Source organism: Pelodiscus sinensis, chromosome 9, assembly GCF_052426305.1.
Source record: "Pelodiscus sinensis isolate ZL-2025 chromosome 9, ASM5242630v1, whole genome shotgun sequence".
In the NCBI taxonomy this organism is placed as follows: domain Eukaryota; kingdom Metazoa; phylum Chordata; order Testudines; family Trionychidae; genus Pelodiscus; species Pelodiscus sinensis.
The window spans coordinates 61,686,099-61,709,904 of NC_143060.1; the positions used below are offsets into that span (position 1 = coordinate 61,686,099).

A 23,806-nucleotide genomic window follows, 5' to 3' on the forward strand; every position below is an offset into this window, starting at 1 on the left:
AGCTCTCAGCCCCTGTTCTGCCCCGCAGCTGTCAACAGCTGGGGCTGGTCCCCGCCCCCTATCGCCCCCTTCCCCCCCCCCGCTATCCTCCCTTCCCGGCCGATTTCTGTCCCCGCCCCCCCATTCCCCTTTTCCCCCCTCTCCCTTCCCCTTTCTGTCCCTGCCCCCCATCCGCCTTTTCCCCCTCTCTCTCCCCCTTTCTGTCCCTGCTCCCTCTATCCCCACTTTTCCCCTCCCCCGCTTTGTCCCCACCCCCTTTATCCCCTCTCCCCTCCCCCCTTTCTGTCCCCGCCCCCTCTCCCTCCCCCCTTTCTGTCCCCGCCCCCTCTATCCCCCTTTCTCCCCTCTCCCTCCCTCGCTTTCTGTCCCCTTCTCCCACAGAGCAGGGGCTGGCACTGTCCCCTTTCCCGTGGACTTGCCTTAGCCCCATTCTCCAGGCGGCAGGGGCAAAGCGAGGTGCGAGGAGTTTGCGCAGTGGGGTAGGGGGCTGAGAGCTAGTGAAGCAAAGTGTAAACCCTGGATGGGATGAAAACCACTTCAGGCCCTGGGAGGTGCACCAACGCCCTTAGTTCCAGCACCAATTGAAAAGGGACACTGGGAGCTGCTGCCCCAGTGATTTCTGGGGAGGTGGAAGCAGGATAGCTCCTTGCCCTAAGAGTTTGCAGCACTCTAGCCTCTGAAATAGGTTTTAAAACGGGCTCCTCCAGTCCCAGCAGTGCTGCTGGAGGCTCTTGGCCAACAGGGCCCCACATGTAGCTTTGGAAAGTCTAGCACTTATGAGAGTTGGGGGCAGGGAGATGGTTCTGGGAAGCTTCTCAGTTGGTCCCCATAGTTTGTTTTAAACAAGCTTGGGAGGAATGGGCTATGAAAGTGACTAGCAACAAAAGTGAAACTGACCTGTCTCCACATGGCCCTTTGAGAGAAATGGAAAAGCTACAGCCACAAGCAGGGAGAAGGCAATGAGACAGGCAAAGGACTGGGAGTCCAGAGTGCTTTTGTCATAGCTTTTCTGCCTGTACTTGAACAAGCAGTTTCACACACACTAAACCCAACTCACATGAGAAGCCCCATTAAAGTCAATGGAGCTACTCACATATATGTAGCAACTTCTACATATAAGCATTTTTTGGGTTGGTGCCTAGGAGTACTTCAATTTTGCCATAAAATGGGATTAACGAAATATCTACCTGTGGGGGTTGTTGCAATTGCAAATCACTAATATGTTGTGCAAAAGAGTTATGAGATTAAAAACAATGAAATTAACATAAATGTATATATTATTTTTCCTAAGATTGTCAATTGGTTAAAAATGTAATTGTGATTAATTATGTTGTTAATAATAGAAAACCATTTATTTAGCTTCAGAGGGGTAGCTGAGTTAGTCTGTAACTGGAAAAACTTTAAAAAAACCAATCAGCCTACCAGCACCTTAAAGACTAACAAAACATGTAGATGGTATGAGCTTTTGTGGGTACAACAGCAGAAGTGGGTTGTACCCACGAAAACTCATGATATCATCTACATGTTTTGTTAGACTTTAAGGTGCTGCTAAACTATTGGTTGTTTTTTAAGTTTACCATTTATTTAAATACTTGTGGATGTTATCTTCATTTGCAAATATACTGCTCTCAATTACAACATAGAATACAAAGTGAATACAAAGTGTTCACTTTATTAAAATATTTGCACTGTAAAAAAACAAAATAAATAGTATTTTTCATTCAACTAATACAAGTACCGTAGTGCAATCTCTTTATCGTGGGGGTTTAACTTACCAAGATAGAATTATGTACAAAAAGTAACAGCATTCAAAAATAAAATAATATGAAACCTTGTTATCAAGCAGAATCCATCATAAGCATGGAAGGAGGTCCTCTGAAATAAGAAGCTAGTAGCAGTATCTCCCATAGATGTAAAAAAACTTGCTTTTCTTTGCGTTAGTTCTACCTCTTGTTCAACCTAAGTGGATCTGTAGGCTCTAAAGTTTTACATTGTTTTGTTTTTGAGTGCAGTTATGCAACAAAACAATCTACATTTTTAAATTACACTTTCATGATAAAGAGATTGCACTACAGTGCTTGTATGAGGTGAATTGAAAAATACTATTATCATTTTTATAGTGCCAATGATAGTAATCAAATGTAACCATATAAAGAGAGCACTGCACGCTTTGTATTCTGTCATAATACAAATCAATATATCTGAAAATTTAAAAAAGCATCCAAAATATTTAATACATTTCATGTGGTAGTCTGTTGTTTAACAGTGTGATTAAGCACAATTAATTTTTAATTGTGATTAATTTTGAGTTAATTGTGTGAGTTATCTATGATTAATCAACAGTTCTAATTATTCCTTTCCTGTAACAAACAGTATGGAAGTTTGATTTTTATAAATACAATTTTTAATGACACACAGCACCCAGGGTGGTTTACAAGTACAGCATATAATGTTATCTGGGATCAATCTGGATACAAGATATGATGTAAATTCAAGATCATCAGAGCTATCTCATCCATAGAATGGTTGGGGTGGCCCCGAGCCCTGCATTTTGGGAAACCCTATGATGTCAGGGCAGCCTCGGTGATTACCCAGGGGTTCTGGGACAGTAGCAGGGTCGGGCCCAGCCCCGTACTCACCAGGGAGCATGGGAGCCACAGGAAGCGAAGCAGTCCAGCCTCAGCACGCTCTGCTTTGCCATCTCCTAGGCGGAAGTAGGTGCCAGGGCCCTAACCTCCTCCAGTCTCCTGAGCAACAGGGCTTGAAGCTGGGCTCGGGGACTGTGTCTGCACTGGCCACTTATTCCGGAAAGTCAGCCGCTTTTCCGGAATAACTTGCCAGCTGTCTACACTGGCCCCTTGAATTTCCAGAAAAGCACTGACGATCTACTGTAAAATCATCAGTGCTTTTCCGGAAAAACTATGCTGCTCCTGTTCGGGCAAAAGTCCTTTTCCGGAAAACTGTTCCGGAAAAGGGCCAGTCTAGACAGCACAGTAGTGTTTTCCGCAAAAAAGCCTCGATCGCGAAAATGACGATCGGGGCTTTTTTGCGGAAAAGCGCGTCTAGATTGGCCACGGACGCTTTTCCGGAAAAAGTGCTTTTCCAGAAAAGCATCCTGCCAATGTAGACACGCTTTTTCCGGAAATACTTAAAACGGAAAACTGTTCCGTTTTAAGCATTTCCGGAAAAGGGTGCTAGTGAAGACGTAGCCAGGGAGTAGAGCAGGCTAGGGCCAGGTTATTCTGCTTCCCACCGCCACAGGAGCACAAGGGGGGTAATGGCTCCCCAGTAATTCCCCAGGCCATGTTGCTTGGGAGGAGGCAGTGTTGGTTCAGGCAGAGGTGGGGGAGGAGTGGAGCAGGGACGAGGGTTGGAGTGGGGACGAAGACAGGGGCAGAGGCAGGGCTGGCCTTACTATGAGGCGAACTGAGGCGGCTGCCTCAGGTGCCTGACTGGGGGAGGAGGGGCGCCACTAGAACCCAAAGTGTAGAAAATTGTGTCTGCTGCTGGTGCAGATGTATTCTCTCTACTCTAGATGCACAGAGATGGTGAAGTGATGTGCTGGAGGAAGGAGGGCACAAGAGACAACAGGCAGGCAGGAGAAAAGGGGGCATCATTTGAACTCCCCGCCGCAGTTGCCAAAATGTAGTGGGCTGGCCCTGGGCTGGGGGAGGAGAGGGTGTTGTTCCAGGCTCCACAACCACCTAAGGAGGGTGCTGACGATCATTATTAGATTTATTTTTCTCATATAGATTTGAGCAAATACAGCACACAACGTATATACAAATGATTTAGGCAAGGCTGATTTAACTATAAAATGAAGAGGTCCTAAAGGGTTTTTATTTTACTAAACCTGGGAGGGACTGGGGGAAGGGAGGAAGACAGCACCTCATTCCTACAGCAAAGTCCATCTTATTTAGGCTGATGCCTTTTTTTTCATCCTGGAACATTGTAAATTATTTAAGGAGACACGGACATGCTCTGAGCACTTCGTAAGAATGTGGGACAACAACTTTTCTCACTTCCTAGCCTCTCTACCTCTCAAGTCTGATGTTTATTAAAGAAGAAAAAAATGTTTAATAGTGTTGTACAAGTGTTCTCTTGAAGTTCAAATTTTGTTTAGAAGCAAGGGAAAATGTGTTACGTAAATTATGCATGCCTTCTGTGCCAGGCCCAAATGTATGAACTGTCATTCTTTTAAGATGGAATAGGAGAGCAAATAAGATGAGCTTTATGTTTCATTAAGCAGCACAACAGAGTGTTACAGAGATAATCACCTAATCGAGATGTTTTAAAGTCCACAGAGCTATTTATTCTGATTTAAGTCAGATAGAAAGAGCTAGTAAATGACTGATTCGTAATCTTTCAGTCATCCGGTAAATGTGCAGGTAAAATCTTTCCATTTTACCTTCATCCAAAAGTCTCCAAGGGCTTTACAAGAATTAAATTATGTGGTTACTGACTGTAAATGAAAAGCAGCATTTCAAGATACGCTCTGTGTAATCAAGCAGACTTCTGTGATACAAAGTGATCTATTGATTCTTTTCTAGCTTGTTATATTTCTAAAATAAAATCCAAAAACCTTTGCTTTAAAAAAGTTAACATTGCTAAGCGACAATATATACACCTGGCTGGGAGGAGGTCTGGGAGAGCGGGGTTGACGGGGAGATTTGAGGGGAACCGGCCGGCAGGGAGCAGGGCTGGCCAGGAGGGGGTCAGGGGAAGCAGGGGGAGAACTGGCTGGCATGGAGCGGGGCTGGCCTGGACGCACGCAGATCCCGGGGTGCTGCCCATCCTGCGCAGGGTCCCGGCAGGGCGCATGAGCGATTCCGGCCCCAGGGATTCCATCCCGCCCTGACCCCGCTCCCCTCCTCTCTACTGTGTAGCTGCGTTGCCTGGCTGGTAGACACGCTCACGCAGTGTGAGCATGTCTACCAGCCAGGCAGTACGCAGCTACGTACTAATACTCATGATAATAATAAAACGTACTTAATTAGAAAATGTATATGTCCGGTATCTTCTCAATTTGTTTCCCGGACAGAAAGCTCAAATACTGGACTGTCTGGTTCAAAACCGGACACTTGGCAACCCTAGAGCTGAAGCACACAAACTCTACTAGCTGGGGATCCCCTAGGCTCTGGTGTGTGAGGAGAATGTGGGGAGTGTTGTTCTCCTTCTCAGTGCGGGGCTACGTCTGTGAGGGGTTTTGTTTGTTTGTTTACTTTTTGTTTTGCTTCTCACTTGTGTGCGGCCCCTGACGCAAAAAAAGGTTCCCCACTCCAGCACTAACTGATGTAGGACTATTCATTCAAAGGAACATGGCCATAATCAAAGAGAGGGGGGAGAACTACATATCCCAGCATTCCACGATGGCGCCCTGGATGGGTGCAAAGTTCACTGTCACGTTGACAGTGGGAGGATTAAGAGTTTATGGGTGGGTGTATTAGAGAGGAAAGGATCTGTTTTCCCTCCAGCATGGAAACTGAAGGGCCGTTGGGATGTCTGTGGTAGGGAGCAGTTTGGGTCTGCCTGTAACAATCCCTCTGCTACGAAATAGCTGCTAAGCACTGCTGCAAACTACAAGTAAGTGTTCAGCTCTGCACAGCAGAGCTACTTTTAGTTCCTCATTTCCTGATCTTTCTGATAACACGGAGGAAGATTCAAATGCCGGTGGGGTGGGGGCAGAGGGCAGAAATTCCTGGGAGTGAGCTGTAAGTCTGACTACTTGCCTCCATACAGTTTTGTTTAACTCCAAATACGGTGCTGCAGTCAGTTAGAGGGCATGACAATAGAGGCGACAGGCCATCTGGTGTGAGGAAATATCTTCTTAGACTCTGTGTTAGGCATTCTGTGTTAGGCACAGACTGCTGCTCATTTGCAGACAGATCCTTAAACAGGTTACATTGCTCACTGTTGCTGCCTGACTTCACATGATTAGCATCACAAAATGCACCATCTTTAAACTGAAACAACAGGAAACTTTATGATGTGAAGAAACTGACCCCTCCGTCACTCTCCTCCGGTATTTGTGTCCTTGCCTCGCTTTGCGCTGTTGTGACATGTTCAAAAGGTGGGGTCACATTCTTGCCGCGTGGCTGGTGGGGAGACATTCCTCCTTTTCCCTTCAACACCCTGCCCTTCCCCCCACGACTTATAGTCTGAGTGATTCAAACATCTTTTAAAGAGTGGATGAAATTGCTGGTGCAACAGCCTTGGAGACTCGGACCAAAGGCAGGTACCGTGCAACTTCCCCCATCATCCTCCCACCAATGGGATTCAGACATAAGGGCTCCCGCTTGGTGTACATGGGCACAAAAGGTATTTTCTCCAGTCGAGTTACCGTCACACAATTAAAGATCGCCCAGAGAGACTCGGCTGAACACCTTTTCAGTCACATGAGCTGATTGTTAACAGCACGAGGCCTAACGTCCTCAGATATCACTGATTATCCAAGCTGCATCTTGGTACATTTCATCATAATAAAGGTAAACGCCTCACACTGCGCCTCACAGCTTTGAAGGGGCTTTGGGGGTGGGGAGGCTCTCAAGTTTCCCACTATGAGTCATTGCTTTAGTCTCTTTGTGTCCAGGAGCTGGCTGCGAACAGTCAAGCTACGCTGACCAGAAAGAAGATAGCAGGCATCTGTATGACTTAACCAGGAAGTGTAACAATCTAGCAAAGAGGCCAAAACACCAGAACAACAAGAGAATGGCAGAAAATGGAGACCAAGAGTCTCCTCAGGGTAAGTTTGCTGGAGGAGATGCTTTAGAAATAGGTTTCTATTTAGTAATAAAGTTGACTATTTGTTTATTGTTGTATTAGTCCCTGTTACTAGTGTTCTAATAAAAGTAATGGGAGCTGGCCCTTTAAGAATAGGGTGGCAGCACCATGGGTGTCGGCTTGCAGGGTTGGGCGAGAGTCAGGGAGAGGAGTGTGTGCGTGTGTGGGCACTTAAGCTGCTGCAATAAGCATGCTGGGGCATCTGTGTTTAAACAGAGTTCTCCTTGAAATTCGGAGGCTTGTGATGAAGGGGGTCGATTACATGCAGGTCTCCACTGCTATAGCCCCAAGATGGAAACTGCATTTCCAGTCACACTAAAAGAGAAAATCTCTGAAACGAAACTAAAACCTGGACAGGAAAAACCACCTTTGTTTCATTTCTCTATGTCCAGTTCACTAAAAAGAAAACTCAGGAAAATCCCTACTGGCCTGATCGTATGCTTAAAGCAAACCCAGTGTTCTGAATTTCTGAGTCCGATAAGAACAAGTCCCTGGGTTGACAACACCATGGATACTTAACCTCGTGATTCTTTCCATGATCAATGATCCGTGCTTCAGAACAAAAGAACCCCTTCCTCCCTGCACTTCCAAGCACAAACTCAGTCCAGCGACCGAACTCAGCTACCTCTGTGGACGATAGAGGGGATTTCTTCCTGACCTCTAAAATAATCAAGCTTCAAGCCCTTAAATGAAATTCTTATCACAAGGGGCATGGGCATGTAGGGTCCCACAGGCAGGAATGCCAATAGCCTCCCTGGCGGAGGTGTGTGTGGAAGGCTCTGTGCTCCCGGAAGGGGCGGGGCCTCCATGCGACGCAGAATAAGCCACGCCCCCCATCCCATAGAACCACCCCCAGCGATTTAAAGTAGCAGTAGTAGCAGTGGTGGCTAAGAGCCCCTGGGCTCCTTTGAAGCTCTGGGCCCCAGGGCAACTGCCCTATTCCCTCTCCCTCTCCCCACAGCAGCAGGCCTGCCCCCTGGCCAGTATTTGGGGTAAAGTGGCCTCTACTGCATAATAATGGAAGCAGAGCTGAATTTAACGTTCCTAGTTTCCCAAAGAACATGAATATGGTTATGTTTAAAAAGTGAGCACGCAGTGGACTTAGGGAACCATAGGGGCTGGAATTCGGGGGATGCTGCTGCTGTACCTCCTGGCTTGAAGTGGTTTCCATGACGTCTGTAGTTTGAGTCAATGGCTCTCAGCACCCCCCACTATACAAATTGTTCCAGGACCCGGGTTCCCTCTAAGTTTTCCACACACGTGAGGAATTACTTTTGTCACATGCCCCAATATGGAGGGGAATATGATACACATCACCGCTCTATTGGTGCCCATAACAAAATTCATGTAGTGGGGGTGCGACTGAGGGGGTTCAGAGTGCAGGAGGAGACTCAGGCCTAGGGTTGCCAGGTGTCTGGTTTTCACGCGGACAGTCTGTTATTTCTGGCCCCTGTCTGGTAAAAAAAAAACCAACAGAAAATACCGGATGTGTAAAATGTCCAGTATTTTCTGTTTTTCTTGGACGGAAGGCCGGCGGGGACATTCTTCCCCTGCTGCATTGGTGTGGGCGAGGGTGAAGCAAGGAGCACAGGGATTCTTAAAGGCGCAGTGACTTTTTTTTTTTCGTTCTCCTGGTTGTTGGGGGTTTTTTTTTTTGCTCAACCAAGTTTTTTTCCTGACGTGTTTGGGATTTTTGGTGAAAGCATCTGGCAAGCCTACTCAGACCAGAGGCAGAGCATTGAGGTGTAGGGGTGTATGGCTCCAGCTGGGAGTGCAGGACCTGGGGTGGGGTCAGGGATGAGGAGTCTGAGGTGCAGGCTGCCCTGGGGCTATAGCAAGGAGCAAGGACCCCCCAGCAGCACCTGGGCTGGAAAGGAAAGGCAACTCTCCCCACCATGGCTCCTAATCTGTCACGGCTGGGGCTGTGGGATGGGTGCTAGCCCCGACTGTGACAGATTGGGAGCCAGGTTAGGTTTGGGCTGGGGGAGGGGTGCCTGTCTCCTGGCAGTGGCAGCTCAGAGCTGGGCTAGGATCAGGCTGTGGGAGGAAGTATCATTCCTCAGGCCACCGCAGGTCCACCTGGGCTGGGTTCCCTGCGCGCCTGCATGGCGCTAAACAGGCTGCTGCACAGTCAAGCAGCTTACAGGGAACTTAGTCCAGGAGCTCTGTAGGGGCCACGTTGTCCACACAAAGATGACTTGGATCAGTTCTGAGATCCAAATTCTACAGAACTCAGAGATCAGGAGATTATAGCTGGTCACACAATAGGCCAACTGTTCTACACAAGCTTGCCGGACCCAGTTTTTGCATATGGAAAACAGAACGATCCCAACTCTACATGTGCACAACCTGGGTATTCAGAAGCCAGCTTAGATGGCCCATTTAAATTTTTTTTCTATGTATACTCTGTCCTTTTATTCTGTTGCGCAGAAGTTTTCAAACGGGGGGAGGCAAGGAATGTATTTCTGCGATATCTCTGTGACGTGCACGTTTATCCCCCAGCCTTGAATAACTAGCATCGTCCATTCCTCCAGACATATCAGGCCCTCAGATGGCCCTGTGCATTGGCTCTAGCTGGTGCTGTGCATGTTGAAAGATTTCTGTTAAGCCTGCATAGCATTATACAAAGTCTTTGCCATTTGAAAGTAGGGATGTGAATAGTTAACCAGTTGACCGGTGGGGGTTAGAGCAGCCCCACAACCACTGCAGGCAGAGGGCTACTCCAGTTCTGCAGGGCCCGCCCTGGGCCTGGCCCAGCACTGCGGAGAGAGGCACTCCAGCTCAGTTGCGGCGGATGGAGGGTTGCTCCAGCCTAGAGACGTTAAATATCAGTTAATTGAATAGTCAATTAACCTCATGAATTCTTATCGGTTACATGGCTATTCTATAGTCCCTGGGGGTGGGGCTGGCAGCCAGTGCGCTCCAGCCCCACTACTGAGGAGCCCCCCATCACTGTGTGCTGCTGCCTCTGTATCAGAGGCAGCAGCGTGGGGTGCCAGGCGGGAGCTGGTCCGCAAGGGGAGCCGGTTTAAAAACCAGCTCTCCTTGCGGATCAGTCGCCTGTCATCCTGCGCTGCTGCCTCTGATACAGAGGCAGCAGCCCCTGTCCAGGGTGGGCTCTGATCTTCTGGATCCAGTGCGAGCCAGAACTGAGCCAGGCTACTTGCCAGCCTGCTAAAAAAATTTACTGGCCGGGGGGGGGGGGGGGCGGGGGAAGGGAATGTATAGTCTATAACATTAATCAGTAAGCTTTTGCTCATCACTTAATCGACTGTACTATTACATCCCTACTCCAGCCTGTCCCCATTTAATGAGTTAACTGGTTAAACATAGTGTTTAACCAGTTAACTAATTAAAGAGGATTTTACATCCCTATCTGAAAGCTAATCCATTTGCCATGACATGGGGTGCACATTTGATTATAAGCCTCAACCAAAATCGCAGTGTTGCTTTTGCTCTCGTTACAAAGGATCACTGGCTTTGTTTGAATCAGTGCCTTACTGTTTGTTCTGTTTAATGCGAGTTGCATGTTGATTATTTTTATTGGTATAGGTACTGGCATGGTGGAAAGGGGGCATAAACCGCAACAGACATAAGGGGGGGAGGAATCAGATAAGTGTGAGAACCACTGCAGTAGTGTAAAACGGATCAATGACAGTCCTTCCCCCTGAACACACAAGATCATTGTATCCAATCCAAACTGATACTAATGGAATTCAGTGAGTAATTCATACTAAATAGTTGCATTCAACACAGTTACATTTTCCCCTGGCCTTGAGTTATCTGGGAGCATCTTCCAGTTTTGTCAGATTTATTCTGAATTAAAAATTAGTTGCTGGCTAATTTCCATATGATAATTCTTGATCTGCAGATTTTTTGTGAACAGGTTGTGCAAATGTTCAATATTTAAAATCTTAACTATGTCAGATAGTTTTGCTGGAACCTATAGCTCACTTATATTTGTTTGTTCTCTCCTTGGAAGTCTAAGATTCAGGTTCCTGGCAAATACTCATATTTACAAGTCCAAAACTTCCTCTGTGAAAATATTCTCTAATATTTGCTTTAAATTTCCGTTTCTACAAGCACACCTCAATTCTTTGCTAGACCAGCCACAGAAAGGCAACAGATAAAGACCTTGAATACAGCAGAAACAAGTTATATTTTGTTAATATAATTGCAAAGAAAAGGTTTGCAATCACTCGGCTCACTCTGCTATCATGTCAGTACCATGAGTAGAAACTCCCCAACAGGGGCGGATATAGGGCAGGGCGAACGGGGCGGCTGCCCCGGGCCCCACGCTTCAAAAAGCCACGTGCATGCGCCGTGGCAAAGGGTGGGCCCTGTAGAATTACGCTGCCCAGGGCCCCGCAAAACAGTCATCTGCCCCTGCTCCCCAAACCACAAAACATAATATACATCCTCTTCTCCTTGCCCTACCAACTTGGAAAGCCCCAGATACATAGTCAGGCCTTATGACATATCCTGCAATTTAATGGATTATATTTTCAAAGTCAAGGGACTCTTCAGCATTTAGAATTCTCCATGAAACAAAATACAGGACTATGCAGCACTTTAAAGACTAACAAGATGGTTTATTAGGTGATGAGCTTTCGTGGGCCAGACCCACTTCTTCAGATCAAACAGTGGAAGAAAATTGTCCGTTGGCATTTACATTTCAATTGTATGTCTCAACAGCTGGGTGTGTACCATAGAAAAGGGGTACATTTCTAAAATAGCCAGCACCCAATCTTTTCAGGGCCACGAGCGTGAACCATTTATTGTATTTGTAGAGTGGCAGGCATACATTTAGTGGCCAGCTTGAGATCTCTATGAAGATGTCCCAATGTAGGTCACTGGGGGTGAGGGGTTATGGGAACCTCGAGTCCCCATTCTTATGTGTCAAGTGTTGGAGTGTATAGGATTAGGAGTTTTGGTGGGAGATTGTAGAATACTAGTAGGCAACCAGGGCTGGCCTTACCCTGAGGCAAACTGAGGTGTCCGCCTCAGGTGCCAGACTGTGGGGGGGCGCCACTAAGACCCAGAGAGTAGAAAATTGTGTCTGCTGCTGGTGCAGATGTATTCTCTCTGCTCTAGATGCACAGAGATGGGGGAGTGCTGTGCTAGAGGAAGGAGGGCAGAATTGAAACCTTTCAAAGTTTTGGCCCAAGCGAGGGGGCATAGGGACGTCATTTGAGCTCCCCGCCTCAGGTGCCAAAATATTGTGGGCCAGCCCTGTAGGCAACTCAATATTCTTGATTATTATAGTAAAAACATAAACAGCTTTTGACTTTTTGATCCCACCAGTTTGCCCAGCTCAAGAATGGAGGAGACAAGTGATGGAGAAGACTTCCCAGGCCCAAGAGACTGAAAATGCACCGAGGACTGGTCAAGAAAAGGTGGTGGAGGATTCTGGTGCTGTCCAACTGCAAGCCTCTCCAGAAATAGAAACGCTAGGCCCCCAAGAGACGAGCTGTGTGCCTGGAAGCCCTCTAACAGTCGGCGAAGAGCTTTCATCAGAGGAAAGACCAGTGAGTTCTGATGGCATTTCTCTGAAAACATACCCTGTGGAATCTCCAGGCCTTCTGAACCTTACCACAAGATGTTCTCCAAACCCAATGAAGTTACCAGACTGCTCCCCGGAGAAAGACGCGGTATCTTCATTAGGTGAAAAGAAAGTGCATTCAGTGCTAGCTGCTGTGGAGGAGAACATCCCAGAGGAACCCACAATAGAAGAGGAGAGCGATGTAACCACTCTCAGAGGAGAGCTACAGGATCCCGCCATGCAAGAACCCGCACTGTCATCTGCAGACTTCCTGGACCCAACAGGAGAAACTACCTCAAACAAGGAAGGAGAGAGACTCCAGGACACAGTGAAGAAGAGACATTTGACTGCAGGTGAGTCAACAATAGATTGCACGACAAGGGGCTGCCACGTTTGAGGTCTCTGCAGATCCCTGGCCTCCAATGTAACGTATGGCCTTTGCAAGAACGGCACCGAGGGGTTGGTCTCTCAGTCGAGGGGGGCAGATCACACGTGCCGGGTGTGCAAGTCGGAAGATGTTTTCTCAGGTTGTCAGCCCTGCAGACTCATTCTGACCTGAGAGTCAAGCAGGTTGCTTCTACAATGGGTCAGCATGTGAGGTTTGGCTCTGTGGAAAATGTAGAGTTTTAACTGCAAAAAAACCAAAACAAAACCCTAAAATGTTTGTTTTTTCCATGTTTGTTTTATCCAACAAAAAGTTGAAAGTCTCCACCGCAGTTAGGGGCGTTGGTTATGAATCGTTTCATCTCAGTGAAACCCCAATTTTCCATTGGGGAAAAAACAGCTTTGAATGCAAAATTTCAGCAAGCCTTAGTTATGTCCTGAGTGTGTCTCATCACCTCCAGCCGCAGCTGCACAGGTTCTGCGGGCCAGTGATGCCTGTACAGCTGGACTCCCGTGTATAAGTTGATTAATGAGTGTAACTGACCAAAAGTTAGTGATAATCATGTTGCTGAAGCGGAAGACAGAACCGACTCCAGCTCATGCTCCCTGGGATGGGGTAGCTCTGCAGGGTTGCTAGCATGAGTAGCAGGAACAAAGTTTTAGCACTGAACTCAGCAGGTCTGACTGAGTATCCACCGGGAGCAGAGCGACCGTGTGAAGGTTCAGTTCTTACACAGACACTTGGCAGAGCAGAACCCGTCCTTGGAGTATTTAATTATAACTGAGGGCAGCTTCTGTTCCTAGAACATGTTAGCCAGCTTTACATAAGAACGGCCGTACTGGGTCAGACCAAAGGTCCATCTAGCCCAGTATCCTGTCTGCCGACAGTGGCCAGCACCAGGTGCCCCGGAGAGGGTGGACCAAAGACAATGATCAAGTGATTTGTCTCCTGCCATTCTTCTCCAGCCTCTGACGAACAGAGGCCAGAGACACCATTTCTATCCCCTGGCTAATAGCCTTTTATGGACCTAACCTCCATGAAATTATCTAGCTTCTCTTTAAACTCTGTTATAGTCCTATCCTTCACAGCCTCCTCTGGCAAGGAGTTCCACAGGTTGACTACGCGCTGTGTGAAGAAGAACTTTTCTTTTATTAGTTTTAAACCTGCTACCCATCCTATTGCAGAGGATGGGATGTCCTTGAGTAAGCAGTAGGCAGGCTGACTGATCTCTGTGGAAGCAGGCAATGGAACTGGAACTATTTTTGGGGAAGGGCTGCTGGGCTGCACCCCTCCCCTTTACACCTGTTGGGACTGGGATGCCAACTCTGTTGGATCAGATGGACTAGACTTTGTTGCTGCAGATGGTGTCTGGTGTGTCCGGTCTGGGAGATATGGCAACCCTCCCCAGGCCAGGCCAGCTGCAGAGCCATGGACCAGTGGTGAGACCCTGGTGCTGGTAGGGCCGATGGGTGGTGAGACTTTGAGGGCTGGCGGAGCCAGTGGGTGATGAAACCTTGGGGGCCAGCAAAGCGCACAATGGCAGGACCTTGGAGGGCTGGAAAAGCACGTGTAGCTGGCAGGATGTACGGGGGCTAACTGGAGGCCAGGATACAGGGCTGGAGGAGCCAGCAGCGTGGCCAGCCGCCAGGCCCAGGGAAGCCGGGGGTAAAATATGGGGGTGCTGCAGCACCTCCCACACTCATACTTCCCGTGCCTATGGAAATAGGGGCCAGGATACTCACACTGCTTACCTCACCCCCTCCACCCCACAGTCCATACCGTGAGCTTATAACGAGGGCTCCCATGCAATGGACTAAGTGCTAAGAACATCCCTCACTGTAACAAACTCATCCACACGAGACGCTTTTGCAGCGTGACCCCAATGTGAACTGCCTTAGTGTTTTATCTCTGCCTCCAGCAGCTCAAAGGCTAAACCAGCAAACGGGAGTATCTTTTCCCTGCTGTGCAGCTGCCTAATAGCGTGAGGTGATTCGAGGGGACTCTTTGCTCCTGTCAGTCGCGATCCACCCTGCCTCAGCACAGGGGGCTGGACGAGGCGACCTCTTGAGGCCGCTTCTGATGTTGTGAGAAGCTTTCGTCCCCACCGAGGTTTGCGGGGGAGAAGAGACGAAGATCCTTGTCCCGCCCAGGACTGGGAGATGGCGCAGACCAGGGCAAGCTGAGGCTCCGCTTTGCAACTGGGCCTTCCCTCCCTGAGAGCGGTGACTGTAGCAGTGCTGGGGAGAAAAGCCCCTGAAAACTGCTGCCAGCGCCCTCCGAGCTGAGTGGGGACAGGCCCGCCGACAGGAGGGGCAAAGAGGCAGTTGCCCCGGGGCCCAGAAATTCAAAGAGGCCCAGGGCTCCTGGCCGTTGCTACTGCAACAGCAGCAGCCGCCAGAACCCTGGGCCCTTTCAGTCATTGCCAGAGCGCTGCATCAGGCACTTTGTGCAGCTCTGAGGGCTGGGGGGAAAGACCAGAGTGGCGCACTCCTGGCGGCACAGAGGGCTGGCTGCCTCTGGCCCCACCCTTCTGCTCGAGGCCCCACCCCTTTGGGGAGCATGGAGCTTGGCCCCTACCCCCACCTTGCCCAGTGGCCCACAGAGACAGTTGGCTCCCCTGTATAGGGATGATGTTCATTTTCACTGGGTGGGACTCTCTCCTGATTGAGTATACAGGAAATTGTGAGAGCTTTAAGGAGCTGCATGTTTCTTTCCATTGTTTGCAGGGTGATGCTAACCACCCAAAGCCGAGGCAGCTGCAGCGCAAAGCTCTATCACAGCTTTGCCTTGTATTCTATGGATGTGGCCTTTATTTTCAGTGGTGTGCTTTGACTAACTTTTGCCTTTACTAGTGAATCGCAAACTCCATCTCCCTTTTTTTTTATTTTAAATGTCTGACCTACAGGGGCGAAGACAGAGGCTGAATCCCATCCACAAGAGACTAAGGCCAGGCAGGGAGCACCGCAGAAGGAGAAATCGTTTTTAGGCAATGGTGAGAATGAGAAGGTTTCCTCGTGTGTTACACTGTTCACAGTCCCCCCGGAAACAATCCCCATCCAAGACCAGATAATGAAACATATTCAAACCAGTCACTCAGACCGCTTAGGCCAGGTCTGCACTACAAACATACATGGGGACAGCTATGTCACTCCGGCATGGGAAAAAGCCACACCCCTGAACAATGAACAATGGGGGTTAACATGGCCCCTGCCCCGGGTGGCCGCTGCAACCCGCCGGGAGCCGGGCGCCCCCATAGGTTGGCACCCTGGGCAGCTGCCCGGCTAGCCCACCCCTTAGGCCAGCCCTGGATGTAGCTTAAGTTGCATAGCTTATTTCGGTTTTAGCCCTGCTGTGTGGACATGCCCTCGCAGTGCTGTTAAGTCCACTGAAGATTGTGGGGCACTCGGATACTGGGGGCCATAGAAGTATCTTAGATAGCTTATCTATCTAGGCACCTGTAACTGTATTTTGGAAGGCTCAGCCCAGAGGGCTGCCAACCCTCCAGGACTGGCCTGGAATCAGCATCAACTTCCTGGTGACTATTGAAAGAAACCCTGGAGATTTTAAGAAAATAACTTTATATCATGATGGCAGCGGGGGAGGGGGAAGGGAGGGATATCTCCTGGAATAGCTGCAGTCAGAGTTGGCCACCCTCCTCCGCCCCTACCCAATACTCAGCTCTCAACCCTACTCAGCGCCACGACGCCAGTGAGAGCCCTAAACCGATGGCCCACCACTCGGTATTAGAAAACAGCTGTGAAAAAGCTTTGGTGCCTCACATTCCACAGGGGGCGGGGGAAGGGAACAAACCCCCGCACAGGACTGACGTTTCCATGGAGATCATGCAGGATGGCTCCGCAGCTCAGGGCTGTAGATGAATTCTTGGATGTGTTGGGCCCAGCGGCCGAGCACGTCCCAACCCCTCCGGGAAGAGGGAGCCTTTTTCAGCGCTATGTTACATATTTCTGGGCCATCACCACGGTGCTCCGGTGACCCATCGTTTCCATTAGAAAGCAGGTGTTGGGATCTGGGAGATGGCTACAGACCGGGACATATCTCAGGGTCATCCTTCCGCAGGCCACCGCACTCCTGCCTGACTCTATCATTCTCCCTCTCTTGTCCTGTCTCCTCAATCTCCTTTAACAGGCTTTGCCTTTCCTGCGTCACTGGGAATCCTGTTTGCTGTGGTGTGTTTCGGCATATACTGCAATGGCTACTATACTTCCCAGCCCCAACACGTGCCAAAAAATCCAGTCGTGGAGGCCTTCTTGTCTGGGTTTCACCAGCTGAAGGACAGCTTTCCGGGCCAGAGTGCCCATCTGTGGCTCAGAGGGCGTAAGTTACTGCAGAGGCATCTCAACACTTCCAGTCCTACCGAGCCAGCTATTTTAATCTTTACCGCTGCCCGGGAAGGCGAAGAAACCTTAAAGTGCCTGAGCCACCGTATTGCAGAGGTCTACTCCACCTCCCTCCATGCCAGCACAATCCAGATTGATGGCGCTGGGAAAGCCAGGCTCAGCAGCGACACGGCCAAGCTGGAAGTAGATCGTGAGCTGAGCGCCGGCTTCGAGGAGGGCAAGAGGGCCGCCGTGGTGCACCGGTTTGAATCACTGCCGGCGGGCTCCACCTTGATCTTTTACAAGTACTGCGACCACGAGAGCGCTGCCTTCAAAGACGTGGCGCTGCTCTTCACAGTCCTGCTGGAGGAGGAGAAGCTGGAGGCTAATATAGATCTACTGCGGGCAGAGGAGAGAGTCCGCGATTTCCTCTGGGCCAGATTCACCAATGCCGACACTCCCAGCTCCTACAACCACATGGACACCGACAAGCTGAGTGGTTTATGGAGCCGCATCTCCCACCTGGTCCTGCCCGTCCATCCCGTGAAAGCCATAGAGACCTACGGCTGTTCTCTCCAAGCCAAACCGTAGAGGTTAATGAAGTCAGCTTCCAGGCTAGCCTTGTGTCCAAGAGGCAAGTTATTACTAAGTCAGGAATCCGGAGACATTCACGAATAGGGAGCTCACTTTATAATAGCATGGCACTGTCACCTCTATTTTGGCCTCTTGGGGAGATTTCTTAATGTTCTAAGTGACAACAGACATTAACTGGCAAAGTTGGCTCAGCCAGTTATGTTGGATATACACTAGAATGATGCTTCCCATTTGTGGTTTAATAGATGGGAAGAGCGAGTACTTTAAGCTGCTAATTGCACAGCTAGGAGATAATACAGGGGGGAACACAGCAGGAAGGGGAGTGGGTATTGAAGAGGCAACATCCTGGAAAGGATTGGACCTACTATAGGTATAGGTAGCACAGGAGGCTACTGTAAGTGACAGAAGCTACAGGGTTGAAATATTTATCTCCCCTCCCATTTGTTTGCATTGGACAGCACTCTGCAAAGGGCGGTTTCATTGGTTCCTTTGCAGGGTCAGTTTCTTTCTCTCTGGTGGAAAGTCCCCCCGCCCACAGGACAGCACTTTTCAAACTTTTTTTCTCCTGACCCAGTGGAAGAAAATTATTGATGCCCATGACCCAACATGATTTGACCAGAGTATGGGCTCCGGGGTGGGGGTGAGGATGAGCTTTGGGGAGTAGGAGGGAGCTCTAGCTTGGGCGGGGGGCAGATCTGGGGCAGGAGGGGCTTATCTTGAGTGGCCCTCAGTCAGCAGTGCAGTGAGGGGGCTAAGGCAGCTTCCTGCCTCTCCTGGCACCACAGACCATGCAGCGCTCCAGAAGCAGCTGGCAGCAGGTTCCCAGCCAATGGGAGTGCGGAGTTAGTACTCGGGGCAGGGGCAGTGCGTGAAGCCCTGTGCGCTCTCCCCCTTCCCCTATGAGCCAGGCCTGTTGCAGCTGCTTCTGGGGCGCAGCGCAGTCTGCGGTGCCAGGACAGGCAGGGAGCTGCCTTAGCCTCCCCCCCACTGCTCACCTGATCCCCCTGCAGCAAGGAGACCCAGCGCTCGACATTCCACGCCCCAGTACTGGGTCGCAACCCATAGTTTGAAAACCACTGAACTAGGACATCAACAGGGGAGCAGCAAACCCCAGTTGAAAAGACTGGCTGGACATTTAAAACAAGAAAATTAGGATACACTGGCCACAGCCTGGGCTGTTGTCAATCAGCCCAGCTCCTTTATTTTGATTTACACCAGCTGAAGATCTGGCTCGTGGGTAATAGGGTGTTCAGCCAGAAATGGCAATTTTAAAAGGCCTAGGCAATTAAAAAAAAATCAAGTACCTCGTGGTTCTAAGGACTCCTCCCAGAGGGGGGAAGGTACGCTGAGAGACTCAACAGGGAGACTGAAATCTGAGGGTATTATTGCAGTAGTTACTTCACTCGAATATGAAACCCGTGCACCTGAAAGGGGCCAAGTCTCCCGGATGCTGGGCATCTCACGTTATCTTAGATGTGTGTGACGATGCTGCATTTCAAGGGCCACTATTGGACAACGGCTAAAGGAGATGCCACTCTGAACACAGGAGAAGGGGAAGTAGCAGGCAGAGGGCATCTGCAGAGAAGGGAGGAGGGGAAAGACTGATAAATATTGATCCATAGTATCCAAGAAGGGAACTTGTCAGACCAAATTTGCCCCCAAAACCAAATCCAAATTAGATTTTTCCAGGATTTTAAAAGAACTCCAATGGAAGGCCTTTCTGCACAAAGATGCCTCTGCAGTGTGTGCAAAGGCCACAGATCCTCTTACTCATATGAATGAGAAATCCCATCGGGGCAACTTGGCGATTGGAGATGGCTTTACAGCTTTTGACAAGTGGAGAGTTCCACCCCCCCCATCCTCTACGCCCACTTGGCACTGCCCACATGGTGCACAATGGACTTACCACGCAGTCTGGCCCCCGGACTTGAGAGGGGCTCGCTCAAGGAGCGTGGAGCTATTCACCATGAGTAAGAGGATCCAAGCCTGGCCCGGACCATCGTGTCAGTGCAAGAGAACCTGGAACCAAACCAACGAGAAGGCGACTGCGCTGCCCAAGCTAAGAGCAACGCACGAAGGAACATTCGGTGAGGTTATTTAAACGAGGCAGCTACTAAAAACCAATGAGGGAAGGGTGTCACTTTACCAAAAAAAAAAAAAAAAAAGTCTAATTTGCCACAGCCCCTTTAAAAGAACCGAGCTTTGAGCAGCCAGGCGGTAGTGGCCTCTCTGGATTACCGGCGAGGTCCCAGCCCACCCGTGCTCTGCTCCTTGGCAAAATCGTTTCCCCCTCCTCCATCTGTACCCACTTCCGCTTGCACCGCCACTCGCATCCCAACAGCAGGCACAGGCGCAGCCAGTGTCTCCCCTCATCCTAGGGAGGTCTGGCCTGGAGAGAAAGGTGGAAGCGGGATGGGGATAGGAGCAATTGGGCAAGGGTTTTTCCGCAGGGAGATTGCCCTCTCCACCCTGTGCAAAGTCGGATTTATAACGTCACTTGAACAGCAAAGGGACAGAACACTCATGCAATTCACAGATGCCTCCAGTTCTCTCACTCAGTAACTTTTCTAATTAACTTGTAGCTCCCTAGCCGTTTTGCTAATGGAGCAATTTGTCACAGTGGGATCTCTCTGCACCGGAAGATCTCATCATCCACCAGCCCGTGGGAGCAGCCACTCAGTAACAGAAGTGCTGCATCTGGCCAGGGAACCGAGCGCATTAATGGCCGGTAATGAGCTAATACTTTTTGCGCTGTTTGAAAGCTTACGAATGCCCAGTTTCGCGCAGACCGATGTGTTATTGCACATCGTCTTGTGTGCATAACACGGGGGGAGTTTGAGCCATTTAAACGAGGCTGCTACTAAAAACCAATGAGGGAAGGTTGTCACTTTACCAAAAAAAAAAAAAAGTCTAATTTGTCACGGCCCCTTTAAAAGAAACGAGCTTTGAGCAGCCAGGCGGTAGTGGCCTCTCTGGATTACCGGCGAGGTCCCAGCCCACCCGCACTCTGCTCCTTGGCAAAATCGTTTCCCCCTCCTCCATCTGTACCCACTTGAGCTTGCACCGCCGCTCGCGCCCCAACAGCAGGCGCAGTCCTTCCAGAGGGCATTCTGGGCAGAGGTTAGAGAGGAGCTACTGGACTCATGCTGGAGGGGACTCAGCGTCCAAGCCTGGAGCTCTTAAGGCCCCAGTCCTGCAATGAGACCCCTGCAGGCGGGCTCCCTGCTCCAGCCACCACAGGCCCTGGGGCAAAGTGTGTGGGCGGGCCTTGGCGGAAGAGGCGGGGCTAGAGGCAGCCAGCCCTCAGTGCCACCCAGATTGCAGTGCTCCCCCCTCCTCCCCCCCGAGCCCTCAGGGTCGCCTTCCAAAGAGAAGACGTGTTGAGATCGGCTCAGGCTATACGAGGGCTGATGAGCCAGTCGATCGAGGTGGGCTGCCCAAAATGGGCCTCACGAGGACAGGCTATATCTGAATTAAACAACAACAGGAAAAGGCTTGGGCACTCTGAGAAGGGTAACTTTGTAAAACACCCTAACGACGAGACACCAGCACTGCCTGTGCCATACCGCACTGGTGCCTTGTTGCATGATTGTAGAGGAAGACTGATCCAACTCACAGCTCAGCTCCCCGTATTCACTACAGCTCCTGTTATCACTCACTTCCTTACGGGCCCAGGTGCGCAAGCCCATCTGCAGTTCCAAATCTCAGGACTGGGAGGGGGCCCGTGTCCAGGTTTTGCATCCAAAACAGCCTGCTTTTAGCCTTACAAACAGAATGCACTGGGCGTGGTTGGTTAGCAGGACTGGCCAGTTGGAGACATGTTCCCAAAGTAGTCGCCACTGTACAGGCAACCCAGTTTGCGTACTGAAATGCACTTTTTCCAGAAAGGGAAATAGGCGTTAGTACAGAAGGGCTGGTGTTCTGAAGTGTTCCTTAGGGCACAGTCACCATTCTGACACTCAGCTAGCTCAGGTTTTAAGGAGAATAATCCGTCACTTTGGCTGTAAAATTCTCTCTGTGCTGATTCTCGGCAACCGAACAGGTCCAGTCCGAGCAACATTTTTGTACAAAATTTGGGGGAGGGGGAACTGGGCTGCTTTTTTTAAAATCAATACAAGTGCTCAGCAGGGAAGCACTTTCTTGTTTTGCTGCGTAGCTTGGGACTTATTGTTGGTTCTGACTTAAAAATCAGTAAGAGACCAGGGAATGATCTGAAAATACATTAATATCTAAACGTCAAGTGCCTCACACAGACAATTGTACGTCCTCTATTTCGACTGCACTGAGGACGCTATGGTCTGTGAACATTAGCCAGTCAAGCTGTGGCAGTGCCGAGAGTTTTTATGCTTTTTCTAAGAAAAATGTCTTTATGCTTCTTCAATAAAATAGTTTTTTAAACACAATTCAAATCACGAGGCTGTAAAAGAAACCAACAAAGATTTCAATGTTGGACAGAAGCCCTTATCTTTTTATGAACTGTTCATGCATTTCGGTTGAGTTTTAATGCACATACAAGAAGATCTACATTGTTTAGGACAGAGCCATACTTAGGTCAGCACAAGTCCTATGTCAAGACTGGGGAAACTTTTTTGGGTAGGGGGCCGATGACCGATGGAAAAATCAGTCGGGACACACACACACACACACACACACACACACACACACACAACCCTCCCACTGAGGCAGCCCCTGATTGAGAAGGAGCCCAGGGGGCACAGGCTAGTTGGTTGGGTGTGTGCCAGCCCCATGGAGGAATGGCAGCATTGACTCTGCATTTTGGAGCTTCTCTTGGCTTCGGGCCCAGTCTTGAAGCGTGTGCCTTCGTATTCCGTGGATTCCAAGGAACACGCCTTATTCGTTCAGATGGCCTATTACCAAACGTAAACCTGTCACTTCCGATGACCTCTCGAGATCCCTTCCAGTCCTAGTATTCTATGATTCTACGATGGTCTTCTGATGTGCGAGGGAGGGTCCAGGATCTCTCCCACCAGAGAGAGACGCCTGGAGCTAAGACGGGGAGCTGGCTGAAGAGGAACACATGGGATCCAATCTAATGCTGATTTAAGGCAAGCGGGGTCTTTACGCTGGACTTCTATGGCTTTGGAGCAGGCAGTTGCTGAATCAATGCAACCTTAAGAAGGTCATGGAAACAGGGCAATGGAAGCAGCCCTGGAGGAACACCAAGATAGTCTTCTTTGATTGTGAACTCGTTTTCAGAGCGCCTACACCTCAGCTGGACTCTCTCCCGCTGTTAAGAGTGCCATCAAAGACCTGAACCTTTCTTCCAATAAAAGTGTTGAACTAGAAATGTGAATGGTGTCTGTTGTTGAACAAGAACATTCGAGGCAGAGCAGGTAACACTGGAAGATGTGCTAGAGATTCAAGGTTTCACAGCCGGGGAACCTGTCTGGACTACTGGGGCCAGATTCAGGGAAAGATAATGGGCTGACCAGGTTTTCAGCCGGCATAAGTTTATATTGCTACAGGACTTCAGTGATGCTACACCAATTTACTCTGAGGGTGTGTCTAGACTACATGCCTCAGATCGGCATAGGGAAATGAAGCTGCGATTTAAATAATTGCGGCTTCATTTAAATTTAAATGGCTGCCCCGCTCTGCCAATAAGCTGTTTGTCGGCAGATCGGGGCAGTCTGGACGCGCCGCGGTCGACAGGAAGCCTTTGTTGATCAGCGCAGGTATGCCTCGTGAAACCAGGTTTACCTGTGCCGAGCAACAAAGGCTTCCTTGTCGACCGCAGCACGTCCAGACTGTCCCGATCTGCCGACAAACAGCTGATCAGGGACACACACACACAAAACCCTCCCACTGAGGCAGCCCTTGATTGAGAAGGAGCCCCGGGGGGCACAGGCTAGTTGGTTGGGTGTGTGCCAGCCCCATGGAGGAATGGCAGCATTGACTCTGCATTTTGGAGTTTCTCTTGGCTTTGGGACCTGAACAGCTGTTTGTCGGCTCAGCGCAGCAGCCATTTAAATTTAAACGAAGCGGCGATTATTTAAATCGCCGCTTCACTTCCCTTTTTCGAATAAACTAATCTACATGCCTCCGTCAACCGACGGAGGCATGTAGTTTAGACGTACCCTAACAGTCTGGCTCATTGTCTTTTGTGGTTTAAGCCTATTCAGAAACCCTCTGCCTCCAACCATCAAA

General features: G+C 49.6%; 1 protein-coding gene across 1 annotated transcript; it reads left to right on the plus strand.

The window, feature by feature from the left end:
• The first annotated feature begins 5,411 nt into the window (after nucleotides 1–5,411).
• TOR1AIP2 (torsin 1A interacting protein 2) lies at nucleotides 5,412–22,946 on the plus strand. Its single transcript, XM_006126941.5, has 5 exons — nucleotides 5,412–5,583; nucleotides 6,590–6,742; nucleotides 12,085–12,675; nucleotides 15,613–15,699; nucleotides 16,854–22,946. Exons 2-5 carry the CDS (start codon nucleotides 6,709–6,711, stop codon nucleotides 17,633–17,635), a joined length of 1,494 nt encoding a protein of 497 aa, XP_006127003.3. The 5' UTR covers nucleotides 5,412–5,583; nucleotides 6,590–6,708; the 3' UTR covers nucleotides 17,636–22,946.
• Nucleotides 22,947–23,806: the final 860 nt, after the last annotated feature.